This window comes from Garra rufa, chromosome 2 (genome assembly GCF_049309525.1).
Source record: "Garra rufa chromosome 2, GarRuf1.0, whole genome shotgun sequence".
Taxonomy (NCBI): Eukaryota; Metazoa; Chordata; class Actinopteri; order Cypriniformes; family Cyprinidae; genus Garra; species Garra rufa.
The window spans coordinates 3951145-3963995 of record NC_133362.1 but is presented as its reverse complement, the minus strand read 5'-3'; the positions used below and the strand labels follow the sequence as shown (position 1 = coordinate 3963995).

General features: G+C 37.6%; 1 protein-coding gene across 1 annotated transcript in view; it reads left to right on the top strand.

Annotated features, from left to right (window-relative positions):
- The window catches only part of ptk7b (protein tyrosine kinase 7b), a 30913-nt gene extending 18513 nt beyond the window's left edge, over positions 1 to 12400 (top strand). The window contains exons 12-22 of the mRNA XM_073834538.1: positions 774 to 893; positions 1009 to 1158; positions 1236 to 1383; positions 2593 to 2720; positions 5309 to 5509; positions 5709 to 5864; positions 7604 to 7836; positions 8106 to 8186; positions 8689 to 8840; positions 8948 to 9126; positions 11784 to 12400. Of these exons, the coding sequence (XP_073690639.1) occupies positions 774 to 893; positions 1009 to 1158; positions 1236 to 1383; positions 2593 to 2720; positions 5309 to 5509; positions 5709 to 5864; positions 7604 to 7836; positions 8106 to 8186; positions 8689 to 8840; positions 8948 to 9126; positions 11784 to 11944 (1709 nt within the window). The 3' untranslated portion in view covers positions 11945 to 12400. The remainder of the gene's footprint in view (positions 1 to 773; positions 894 to 1008; positions 1159 to 1235; positions 1384 to 2592; positions 2721 to 5308; positions 5510 to 5708; positions 5865 to 7603; positions 7837 to 8105; positions 8187 to 8688; positions 8841 to 8947; positions 9127 to 11783) is intronic.
- Positions 12401 to 12851: the final 451 nt, after the last annotated feature.

The window sequence follows — 12851 nt, the reverse complement described above, 5'->3', positions numbered from 1 at the left end:
CTACCAGGAATCTAGCATGGTTAGCAAGTTGCTAGCAGGTGTCTAGCATGGTTAGCATGTTGTTAACATGATTAGCAAGTTGCTAGAATGATTAGCATATTGTTAGCAGGTGTCTAGCATGATTAGCATGTTGCTAGCATGATTAGCATATTGTTAGCCTGTTTCTAGCATTATTAGCAAGTTGTTAGCAGGTGTCTAGCATGGTTAGCATGTTGCTAGCATGATTAGCATATTGTTAGCCTGTTTCTAGCATTATTAGCAAGTTGTTAGCAGGTGTCTAACATGGTTAACATGTTGCTAGCATGATTAGCATATTGTTAGCCTGTTTCTAGCATGATTAGCAAGTTGCTAGCAGGTGTCTAACATGATTAGAATGTTGTTAACATGGTTAGCATATTACTAACAGATTTCTAGCATGATTAGCATATTCTTAGCCTGTTTCTAGCATGATTAGCAAGTTGCTAGCAGGTGTCTAACATGATTAGAATGTTGTTAGCATGGTTAGCATATTACTAACAGATTTCTAGCATGATTAGCATATTCTTAGCCTGTTTCTAGCATGATTAGCAAGTTGCTAGCAGGTGTCTAACATGATTAGAATGTTGTTAGCATGATTAGCATATTGCTAACAGATGTCTAGCATGATTAGCATATTGCTAGCAGATGTCTAGCATGATTAGCATGTAGTGGAGACATGATGTGATTTGCGTGTAGTTTGATGATGATTCTGTGGAGCTGTCACTGATGTAGATTGGTGTGTGTGTGTGTCTCAGAGAAGCTGAAGTTCACGCCGGTCCCGCAAGCGTTCCAGTGTCTGCAGCTGGACAGAGAGAGCAGCGTGAGCTGTGTGGCTAAAGGACGAGAGACGCCCATCATACGCTGGAGCAGAGCAGGTTCAAACACTCACCTGATGTTTGCAAAATTCTAAAACACTTAAAGTAATTTTTTAGTTTGCTGAGCAGCTCTGATTGGTGTTTGAGCAGGTTTCTCACGTGTTTCTCTCCACAGACGGCGCTGATCTCTCGTCTCACGTGCGGCAGACCAACGGAGTTCTCCAGTTCAGAGCGGTGACCCGCGCCGACGGAGGAAACTACACGTGTGTGGCGTCCAGCGGCTCACAGGGAGAGATACGAGCACATGTTCATCTCACTGTAGGAGGTGTGTGTTTGTGCTCTGATATGAACGCTCTGGTCCAGTTATTCTACACACTCACGTCCATCTGTGTGTTTTATCAGTTCATGTGGAGTTTAAGCTGGAGCCGGAGCAGACCACAGTCTATCAGGGTCATACGGCTGTGCTTCACTGTCAGGCGCTGGGCGACCCGCAGCCGTACGTCCAGTGGATGCTCAAAGACAAACTGCTCAGCAGCAGCAGCTCCAGCAGGTCAGGGAGATCACAGTTTGGGATCAGGAAGATTTTAATGCTTTACACACAAGGCTGTGTTTATTTGATTAAAAATACAGAAAAAACTGTAATATTCTGAAATATTGCAATTTAAAATAGTGGTTTTCTATTTCATTATACTTTAAAATATAATTTATTCCTGTGATGCAAAGCTGATTTTTTTTAGCATCATTACTCCAGTCTTCAGTGTCACTTGATTCTTCAGAAATCATTCTCATATACTGATTTATACTGATGCTCAAAAGTTTGGGATCAGTATGATTTTTAATGCTTTTTAAAGAGACTTTTCTGCTCATCAAGGCTGTGTTTATTTGGTTAAAAATACAGAAAAAACTGTAATATTCTGAAATATTATTGCAATTTAAAATAGTGGTTTTCTATTTCATCATACTTTAAAATATAATTTATATCTGTGATCAAAGCTGAATTTTCAGCATCATTACTCCAGTCTTCAGTGTCACATGATCCTTCAGAAATCATTCTAATATACTGATTTATTATCAATGATGGAAACCGTTGTGGTGCTTAATATTTTATAGGAACCTGTGACATTTTTTCAGCATTCTTTAATGAATAAAATATTTAAAAAACAGCATTTATTATGAAATAGAAATCTTTTGTAACAATATACGCTTTCTTTCAAAGTTTGGGGTCAGTGATTGTTTTCTTTCTTTTTTTGTTTGAAAGAAATGAATACTTTTATTCAGCAAGGATGTGACAAAAAAGTGATAGTAAAGACTTATATTGTTAAGAAAGATTTCTATTTTGAAAAAATGCTGTTCTTTTTAACTTTTTATTCATCAAAGAATCTTGAAAAAAGTATCACAGGTTCCAAAAAAGGATTAAGCAGCACAACTGTCTCCAACACTGATAATAAATCAGTATATTAGAATGATTTCTGAAGGATCATGTGACACTGAAGACTGGAGTAATGATGCTGAAAATTCAGCTTTGATCACAGGAATAAATTATGTTTTAAAGCATATTAAAATATTAAAAAAAAAACACAATTTTAAATAGCATTAACATTTTACAATATTACAGTTTTTTCAGCATATTTAATTAAATAAATACAGCCTTGACGAGCAGAAAAGTCTCTTTAAAAAGCTTTAAAATCAGCCAGAGTTTTGAGTGTCAGTGTATATGATGATCCTTCAGCAGATGTTAGTGTTGATTGTGTTTGTCCAGGTTTCAGAAGATGGCCAACGGTTCTCTGGTCATTAGTGATGTGACCACTGACGACACGGGAGTGTACACCTGTATCGCAGGAAACACCTGCAACATCAGAGACACAGCAGCGCAGCTTTACGTTGTTGGTAAGAAACACAATCATTTTAACCTGATTGGTGTGTTTGTTTTTGTCAGATCAAACCAATGCATTCAGTTCCTCTGAGCCAAACATGAGAGATAGTTGATGCTTAGTCATCTATTCAACCAATAAACAGGTTTTGGTCTTTTGAAACACCACTTAGCATGTTTCTTTGGAAATCCGAACAAACGTAAAGAAGTGAAAGTAAAGTGCGTCGTGCATGCATGAAAACAAACACAAAATAACACATTTGAATGCCAGCATAGATTTTCCTCTCATTTTGTGTGTAGTTTGTAAATAATTTTGTATTTTTGTGGCACAAAAAAATCACTTCTTTACTGTGTTTTGTTATTATAAAACACTGTTTCTACTCTTAATTTACTCCCTAAACATTTTTGCACACATCTATATTGTCAATCAACTAAACAAGCCTGTTTTTCACTGAAAATCGCCTGTTTTTTAACTTGTTTGGGGAATGTTATATGTAGACAAATTTTAATTTGAAAGTGTAAAACACCTAAATACAATTTTCTGAAGAAAAAGATCCAAACTTGAGGAGTTTTTGTTTGAGTACACAGTAAAAAAAACACCCAATTGTTGCTAGAGTTTTTATTAAAATTCTAGAAATTCACTTATTCATAAAGAAAACAAAAGTAAAGTTAGGACTTTAAATCAGCCAGATAGAAACCTCAAGTTCTCCTGTTTATAATAATATATGGCACTTGATGCTGACTGCTAGAACAGTTCTAAAAAAACTAAGGAAAGTACAGGTGCGTCAAGCGCCCTAAAAATATTCTAGGTCTTTAAGATTAAAAAATTTCCCAGTACAACTATCTAAACATCCTTTAAGCGAATTTCCACTTAAAACAAGAACAAATATCTATCAATAATGAATTAGGTTGGTTTATGTTGGGCTGTTGGCAGATGTTTGTTCTTGGTTTAATCAGAAACTCATTTTAAGACTATTAGATGATCATTTTAAAGATCTGCATGTGCGGGGCTCTGTATGCTACAGGGCTTAAAACGAAAAAAAGTTCTCTCTGAGCAGAATCGGTATTTTACGGGTTCTGTTCATGCGTTCTCTGTATTATTACCGTTCAGCGTTTTTTTTAAGCTACTCAAAAAGGAAAAAACGAAGAGAGTCTTGATCTGGTACCCTACCTTGCGCTAGTCATCGCCAATACTGCATCATCTTTTCTAGATTCTGGCCAAATGTTTTAAACGAAAGAAAAAACTTTAAACGCTTTAAAGACATTAAAGTGTTTTTTCAAGATATTAAAATGTTTGCTATATAGTTATTAACACGCTACTTGTATAACATTGCGTTTTGAGAGGAAAAAACATACGTGGCATTTAATTATTTCATTCAGAAATGGCTAATGTAAGCTAAAATACCAGTTGCCTAAATCAAAATGCTTACAAACATTATAAACACAACTAGGCTATTTTATTCCCTTCTCTCCACAACATTATCCTTCACAAAGACTGTAACAGCAGGGTGAGGTGTGGGTCACGCTAAACGGACTATTTCAATTAAGAATTGTAACCTTTATATATATATTTTTTATATTTTTATTTTGATAAAGCTGCAATGTTAAGGTAGCAAAAATGTGTGTGCGCTTGAGGCGCCAGCGCGATCACGGCGTTGTTTTTTTCCAACTGTTACTCGTTAATTTAGTCATACCAATGCTGCTTGCTCATACAAGCCAAGATATCATTCATCACTAAGCTTTGGCAGAAAAAAGAAAGAAAAGAAAAGAAAGAAAAGGGCTTTCCCCCTTCATTTTCCTTTACATGAGCTTTGGATCGTGTCACAATGAATCGAAACTCAGTCCATTTTTCTCCTATCCTTTTGTTATTCTGTTAATGATTTAAGTGAAATATATTTATATGTTTTTGTGCTGTGGTCCGCTGCTGTGCTTCTCTGACAATGACCTGGCAGCGGTTCACTGACGATTTCTCCATACAATTTATCGTTCGTTCTCGAAATTTAAATGATCAAGACATTTCTCCGGAGCACAATGTTACAGGAAAGACTGTCTAGTTTAGCTCTTCTAAGTATTGAGAATGCCCGCGCTCGCAGCATCGACATAAAATCTGCAGTCAAAGTCTTTGCACACCAAAACGCTCGAAATATAAATATAGACTAAAGATTTATTCCGGCAGGGATTTTAGTCTGATTGAAAAGCAGTGAAATACGCACACAAGATGCTATATATGCTATAGCCTATGCTATTATTAATAATAACGTCAAATGCATCAATGCAATGATAATTCAGCACATTCATTACTGATAGATCAGTTGTGTAAATGGAAGAGATGGTGCACAATACATTTTCATGCATGCATCTCGTATTTTGCGGGAGGCCTCTAAGACGTGCGGTCCGCCACTGCTTTGATCTGCTTATAAACTGATACTCTTTAGTGAAACATTCATATGAGTGTGTTACATTGTTGCCTGGCGACTGTAAACTGCTACAGTTGCACTGAACCAACTTCTAGTTCTGAACGGTTTATTTTGATTAATAACAATGTAACAGTTATTAAAAGTCCTGCAGTGATTACTGAGATGTGTCAAACTGTTATTGTTCTCAGAGAAGCCTGTGCATCCACGCAGTGAAGACGAGGATAAGAGTCAGTTTAAGATGTTCCAGACGATCGCGCTGTCGGTGGCGGTGGCCGTGGCGTACATCATCGCTGTGCTGGGACTGATGTTCTACTGCAAACAGAGACGCAAGAACAAACGCCTGCAGAAGAACGTCACCGGAGAAGAGCCAGAGATGGAGTGTCTGAACGGTGTGTGTGTGTCACATGATTGATGTCAGATAGACTAATCTATCAGCGAACATCTGTCTGTTTGAGAAGTTAAATCAGTCTTTTATGTCAAGTGGATGTTCAACCTGGTCATTTCTAATATGTTTACCAGTCTTGTCATTAGGCACATGTTCTGTTCATTTAGAGACGTTTGCAAAGAGTGTGTTTGTGTTTCCTGTAGGTGGCGCTGTGCAGCAGAACGGCCACAGGATGTCTGAGATCCAGGAGGAAGTGGCTTTGACCACCTTGGGACCTTCAGCAAACACCGAGAAACAGCAAAGCTCCAGTGACAAACGGCACTTTCCCAGAGCGCACCTGCAGACCATCACCACACTGGGTAATAAATCACCAGAACACAAACTAACTCTCTTCACTTTTAGAATAATGATCATTTGAAAGATTGATATTTGCTTCTGGATTTAGGATATTACTTCACATTGAGAAATCACACCATATTCATTTACTAATGAGAATTTGCTGAACATGTACTCACCCGAGGTGTAGATGAGACCAACGAATCCTCTGGTGTGAATGGGTGCCGTCAGAATGAGCGCCCAAAGAGGTGATAAAAACAAAACAATAATCCACAAGCTGAAGAAGACGAAAGCTGAAACAAATCCATCATTAAGATGTTTTTAACTAAAGTCCATAATCCACAATAACGCTTCCTTCAGTGAAAAAGTGGCTAAAACAGCTCTAAATTTGAACACTGTTGTGGATTATTGTGATGTTTTTATCAGCTGTTTGGACTCTCATTCTGATGGCACCCATTCACTCCATTGGTGAGACTCCATTTCTCCAAACCTGATGAAGAAACAAATATATCTTGGATGATCTAAGTGTTAATACATTAAAATGTGCAGTGAATGGGTGCCGTCAAAATGAGAGTCCAAACAGCGGATAAAAACATCACAATAATCCAAATGTGATCCACATCACTCCAGTCCATCAGTTAACATCTTTAGAAGACAAAAGATGAAACAAATCCATCATTAAGATGTTTGTAACTCAAATAAATTGAGACCATAATCCATAATAATCAGGAGAGAAATCTGCATAGATCAAGCACCATTTACAAGCAAAAATAGCTCTAAATTTGAACACTTTTGTCCAGTTTTGTGGATTATTGTGATGTTTTTATCAGCTGTTTGGACTCTCATTCTGATGGCACCCATTCACTCTATTGGTGAGACAGTAATGGAATCACACATTTCTCCAAACCTGATGAAGAAACAAATATATCTTGGATGATCTAAGTGTTAATACATTAAAATGTGCAGTGAATGGGTGCCGTCAAAATGAGAGTCCAAACAGCTGATAAAAACATCACAACAATCCACAAGTAATCCACAGCACTCCAGTCCATCAGTTAACATCTTGAGAAGACAAAAGCTCAAACAAATCCATCATTAAGACGTTTGCAACTCAAATAAATTGAGACCATAATCCATAATAATCAGGAGAGAAATCTGCATAGATCAAGCACCATTTACAAGCAAAAATAGCTCTAAATTTTAACACTTTTGTCCAACTTTGTGGATTATTGTGATGTTTTTTTCTCTTATCCTGATGGCACCCATTCACTCCATAGGATCCATTGGTGAAACAGTGATGGAATGACACATTTATACAAATCTGATGAAGAAACAAGCTCATCTATATCTTGGATGATCCGAGTGTGAATACATTTAAATGTGCAGTGAATGGGTGCCGTCAGAATGAGAGTCCAAACAGCTGATAAAAACATCACAAACATCCACAATACCCCACTCCAGTCCATCAGTTAACATCTTGAGAAGACAAAAGCTGAAACAAATCCATCATTAAGATGTTTTTAACTAAAATGCAAGTCCATAATCATTAATAACGCTTCCTTCAGTGAAAAGTGGTCTAAGTGGCTAAAACAGCTCTAAATTTGAACACTTTGGTCCAGTTTTGTGGATTATTGTGATGTTTTTATCAGATGTTTGGACTCTTATTCTGACGGCACCCATTCACTGCAGAGGATCCATTGGTGAGACAGTGATGGAATGACACATTTCTACAAATCTGATGTGTCCGGTCGTGTGTGTGCAGGTCGTGGCGTGTTTGGCGAGGTGTTTCTGGCTAAAGCGAAGGCGATAGAGGAGGCAGATCAGGAGACATTGGTGCTGGTCAAGAGTTTACAGAGTCGAGAGGAAACGCACCGAACCGAGTTCAAGCGAGAGCTGGAGATGTTCAGCAAACTCAAACACACTCATGTTGTACGGCTGCTGGGAATCTGCAGAGAGACCGAACCACATTACATGATCCTGGAATACGTGGATCTGGTACTAAACACTTTCAAACCCCTTTCGAGTTCGTTGGGTTTTGGACACACAGAACACACATTTATTTGCGCTAATTCTCTTTCACTTAATTAGTAGTATAAATAATCATAAATAACATACATTTTTGTTTGAATGTATAAATCCAGCATTGTGCTTCAGAAAATCCTCTTCCTAATTCAAAATGAATGTCTCTTTTTATTTGACCTGGTCTTTGCTAGTTTATTGCTTGAAATGGAAGTCTGTTCATGTAGTTTCCTCTGGTCTTTCAGGGTGATCTCAAACAGTTCCTCACGATATCAAAAAGCAGCGATGAGAAACTCAAGCCTCATCCCATCAGCACTAAAACTAAAGTAGGTTCTTCCTGGAACCATTTGTTCATCATTTTAACGGTTCCTGCATCTCACACTGCAAAAAATGCTTTTCTTACTTAGATTTTTTTGTCTTGTTTCCAGCCAAAATATCTAAAAAATCTTGAATCAGGAAGGATTTTCTAGACAAGTAAAAATTATTATCTTGTTTTTAGTAAAAACAAGTCAAAATTAAGTGAGCTTTTGCTTAAATCAAGCAAAATAATCTGCCAATGGGGTAAGAAAAAAAATCTTATTTCAAGCAGACAACTAGATTATTTTTCTTACCCCATTGGCGGATTATTTTGCTTGTTTTAAGCAAAACCTCACCTCATTTTGACTTGTTTTGACTAAAAACAAGACACAAATTTTTACTCGTCTAGAAAATCCTTCCTGATTCAAGATTTTTTAGATATTTTGGCTGGAAACAAGACAAAAAATCTAAGTAAGAAAAGCCTTTTTTGCAGTGCAGGAACTCTGTGCTGATCTTGATGTGTCTCTGCAGGTCTCCATCTGTGCTCAGGTGGCTCATGGGATGCAGCATTTATCAAACAAGGGTTTTGTGCATAAAGACCTGGCGGCCAGGAACTGTCTGATCAGCGGACAGAGACACGTCAAAGTGTCCGCTCTCAGTCTGAGTCAAGACGTCTACAACAGGTGTGAGCTCCTGCTGTCTGTCTGTAGTGTTGACATGAGTGCAGAGCGCCATCTAGTGTTGATGAAGCTCAGTCACATGAGCTGATGTGTGTCTCTGTGTGTCTCAGTGAGTACTATCAGCACCAGCAGACCTGTGTTCCTCTGCGCTGGCTGCCGTCTGAGAGCGTGTTGGAGGGTGAGTTCAGCAGTAAGTCCGATGTGTGGGCGTTCGGGGTGCTCATGTGGGAGGTGTTCAGTCTGGGCCAGCTGCCGTACCCCACGCTCAACGACGACCAGGTGCTGGAAGGTGAGTAGATGTCTGACATATTACTACAGTGCCTTGTAAAAGTATTCATACCCCTTCCTTTTTGTCACATTTTGTTTTGTTGCAGCATGATGTTAAACTGCTTTAAATGAGTTTTTCTCCACATCAGTTTACACTCCATACACCATAATAATGACAAAGCACAAACCAGATTTGCACAAATGTATTACAAATAAAACACTGAAATAAGTAGATTGCATAAGTATTCATCCCCTTAACTCAGTCTATAGTTGAAGCAGCTTTACAGCCTCAAGTCTTTTTGGGTCTGATGTGAGCATCTTTGCACATCTGCATTTGGCACACTGCAAAAAATGCTTTTCTTACTTAGATTTTTTGTCTTGTTTCCAGCCAAAATATCTAAAAATTCTTGAATCAGGAAGGATTTTCTAGACAAGTAAATATTTGTGTCTTGTTTTCAGTAAAAACAAGTCAAAATGAAGTGAGTTTTTGCTTAAAACAAGCAAAATAATCTGCCAATGGGGTAAGAAAAAAAATCTCATTTCAAGCAGACAACTAGATTATTTTTCTTACCCCATTGGCAGATTATTTTGCTTGTTTCAAGCAAAAACTCACCTTATTTTGACCTGTTTTTACTAAAAACCAGACACTCATTTTTACTCATCTAGAAAATCCTTCCTGATTCAAGAATTTTTAGATATTTTGGGCTGGAAACAAGACAAAAAAATCTAAGTAAGAAAAGCATTTTTTGCAGTGCAATTATCTGCCATTCTTTGCCTCACCTTTTCACCTCTCCATCTCTGTCAGCTTGGACATTTTCTAGAGTCCTAGTTGTTCCAATCGTCTTCCATTATGGAGAATGCTTCTGTCAACCTTCAATGCAGCAGATTTGTTTCTGAACTCTTCTCTAGATCATCGCCTTAACGCAAGTCTGTCACTGAGCTCTACAGGCAGTTATCTTGGTTTTTGCTCTGATCTGCATTTTCAGCTGTTAGACCTTTTCTGAGAGGTGTGTGTCTTTCTAAATCAGACTCATTCACATGAATTTGCCACAGTTTAACTCCACTCCAAGTGTAGGAACATCTAGAAGCAATATGAATGCTCCTCAGATACATTTCCAGTGTCCCAGAAAGGGGTATGAATACTTATGCAACGGGATCTTTTCAGTTTTTTATTTCTAATAAATTTGCAAAGTTGTTACAAACCTGTTTTGTGCTGTCATTATGGTGTATGGAGTGTAGATTGATGTGGGGAAAAGTAATTTAAAGCAGTTTAACATAATGCTGCAACAACACAAAATGTGAAAAAAATGGAGTATGAATACTTTTCCAAGGCACCGTACATAAACCAAAATAAACTTGCCTTATTTAGATTTTTTCGACCTGATTTATTTGTTTTAAAAAGGTCTTAAATTTGATTTTAAAAAATTAGAAACCCTGATTTTAGCAGATGATCATCATAGGATCATAATGAGATGTCCTTCAGATCTCATTTGAAGACTTTAAGACCAGACAGATGGATAAATGGATGGATAGTGTGATAAAACATTAGATTAATAGATACAGTTGAGGTCAAAGGTTTACATCCCCCTTTCAGAATTATTTTACCAAAATAAGAGGGGTCATACAAAATGCATGTTATTTTTTACTTAGTACTGACCTGAATAAGATATTTCACATAAAAGACATTTACATATTCTACACACATTCCTGTTCAAAAGTTTACACCCCCTTGATTCTTAACACTGTGTTGTTCTCTGAATGATCCACAGCTGCGTTTTTTAGTTTAGTGATAGTCGTTCATGAGTCCCTTGTTTGTCCTGAACAGTTAAACTGCCTGCTGTTCTTCAGAAAAATCCAGAAAAATTGGTTTTCCAGCATTTTTGTGTATTTGAACTCTTTCCAGCAATGACTGTATGATTTTGAGATCCATCTTTTGACACTGAGGACAACTGAGGGACTCATATGCAACTATTACAGAAGGTTCAAACACTCACTGATGCTCCAGAAGGAAAAACATGCATTAAGAGCCGGGGGTGAAAACTTTTGAAATTTTAAGATCGGGGTAAATTTAACTTTACTTTATTTTTAACTTTTATTGTGTCTTCTGGGAAATACGTATCTATCTTCTGTAGCTTCTGTGGGCAGTACTAAATGAAAAAATAAAAAATCATATTTAGGCAAAATAAGAAAAATGTACACATCTCCATTCTGTTCAAAAGTTTTCACTCCCGGCTCTTAATGCATGGTGTTTCCTTCTGGAGCATCAGTGAGTGTTTGAACCTTCTGTAATAGTTGCATATGAGTCCCTCAGTTGTCCTCAGTGTCAAAAGATGCATCTCAAAATCATACAGTCATTGTTGGAAAGGCTTCAAATGCACAAAAATGCTGGAAAACCAAATAATTTGTTCTTTTCTGAAGAACAAAAAACAGCTGTCAGAGAACAACACAGTATTAAGAATCAAGGGAATGCAAACTTATGGAACTTTGTCAACTGTTATTTTCTCTTGTGGACTATATGTAAACATCTTTCATGTTAAATATCTTATTCAGGTCAGTTACTAAATAAAAAATAACATGCATTTTATATGAAATCATGAAGATTTAGCAGATTCTGAAAGGGGGGTGTAAACTATTGACCTGATGTTGATGATCTGAGTTGTTAACCTCTCTGTGTCTCAGGTCTCCAGGCCGGAAATCTGCGTTTGTCTCCTCCGGCGAACTGTCCCGCTCACGTCTGCAGTCTGATGAGCCGCTGCTGGGCGTCCAGCCCTAAAGAACGGCCCACGTTCAGCGAGATCCTTCAGACTCTGAGCAACTCCTCCACAGACGCCAAAGTCTAGACTCTAGAGGAAGACGACTGCGATCAGAGACTGGACCGCACACGTTTCAGATGTGAGAGGATCAAACACGCTTCTGTCCCGTTCATAATCTGTTTACGCTTCTGTAGAAGCTCCTTCCTCTCACTGGAGCCTCAGGGACCCCGAGGATGACCTCTGACCTCTGCAGCGCAGGACAATCGCAGATCCGTCAGGTTACAGGCGCAGGAGGAGGTACTGCACACACCATGCTGGAATCACGTCACGCCTGCGGATATATATATATATATGTATATGTGTGTCACCAAACACATCTTTAGTGGATTTCAGTCCTGAGAGATTCATGATGAGCTTAGAGACTGACATACAAACCTGTAATACATTTAACAAACATTCACTAATTAACGTCATGTGTGTGTGTGATGAAAGAGAGATTGTTCATAGTCATAGTATGATCTTTATGTTTCTTTGAGGTGCTCACTGGCGACTGTGTTATTGGAATAAATAAATATGCAATGCCTCCGATTGCAAACATTTCTAAGCCGTGAATAATCACACTGCAAAAAATGATTTTCTTACTAAGATTTTTGTCTTGTTTCCAGCCAAAATATCTAAAAATTCTTAAATCAAGAAGGATTTTCTGGACGAGTAAAAATTATTTTCTTGTTTTCAGAAAAAACAAGCCAAAATGAAGTTATTATTTCTTAAAACAAGCAAAATAATCTGCCAATGGGGTAAGAAAAATAATCTTATTTCAAACAGAAAACAAGATTATTTTTCTTACCCCATTGGCAGATTATTTTGCTTGTTTCAAGCAAAAACACACTTATTTTGACTTGTTTTTTCTGAAAATAAGACATTAATTTTTACTCGTCTAGAAAATCCTTCTTGATTTAAGAATTTTTAGATATTTTGGCTGGAAACAAGACAA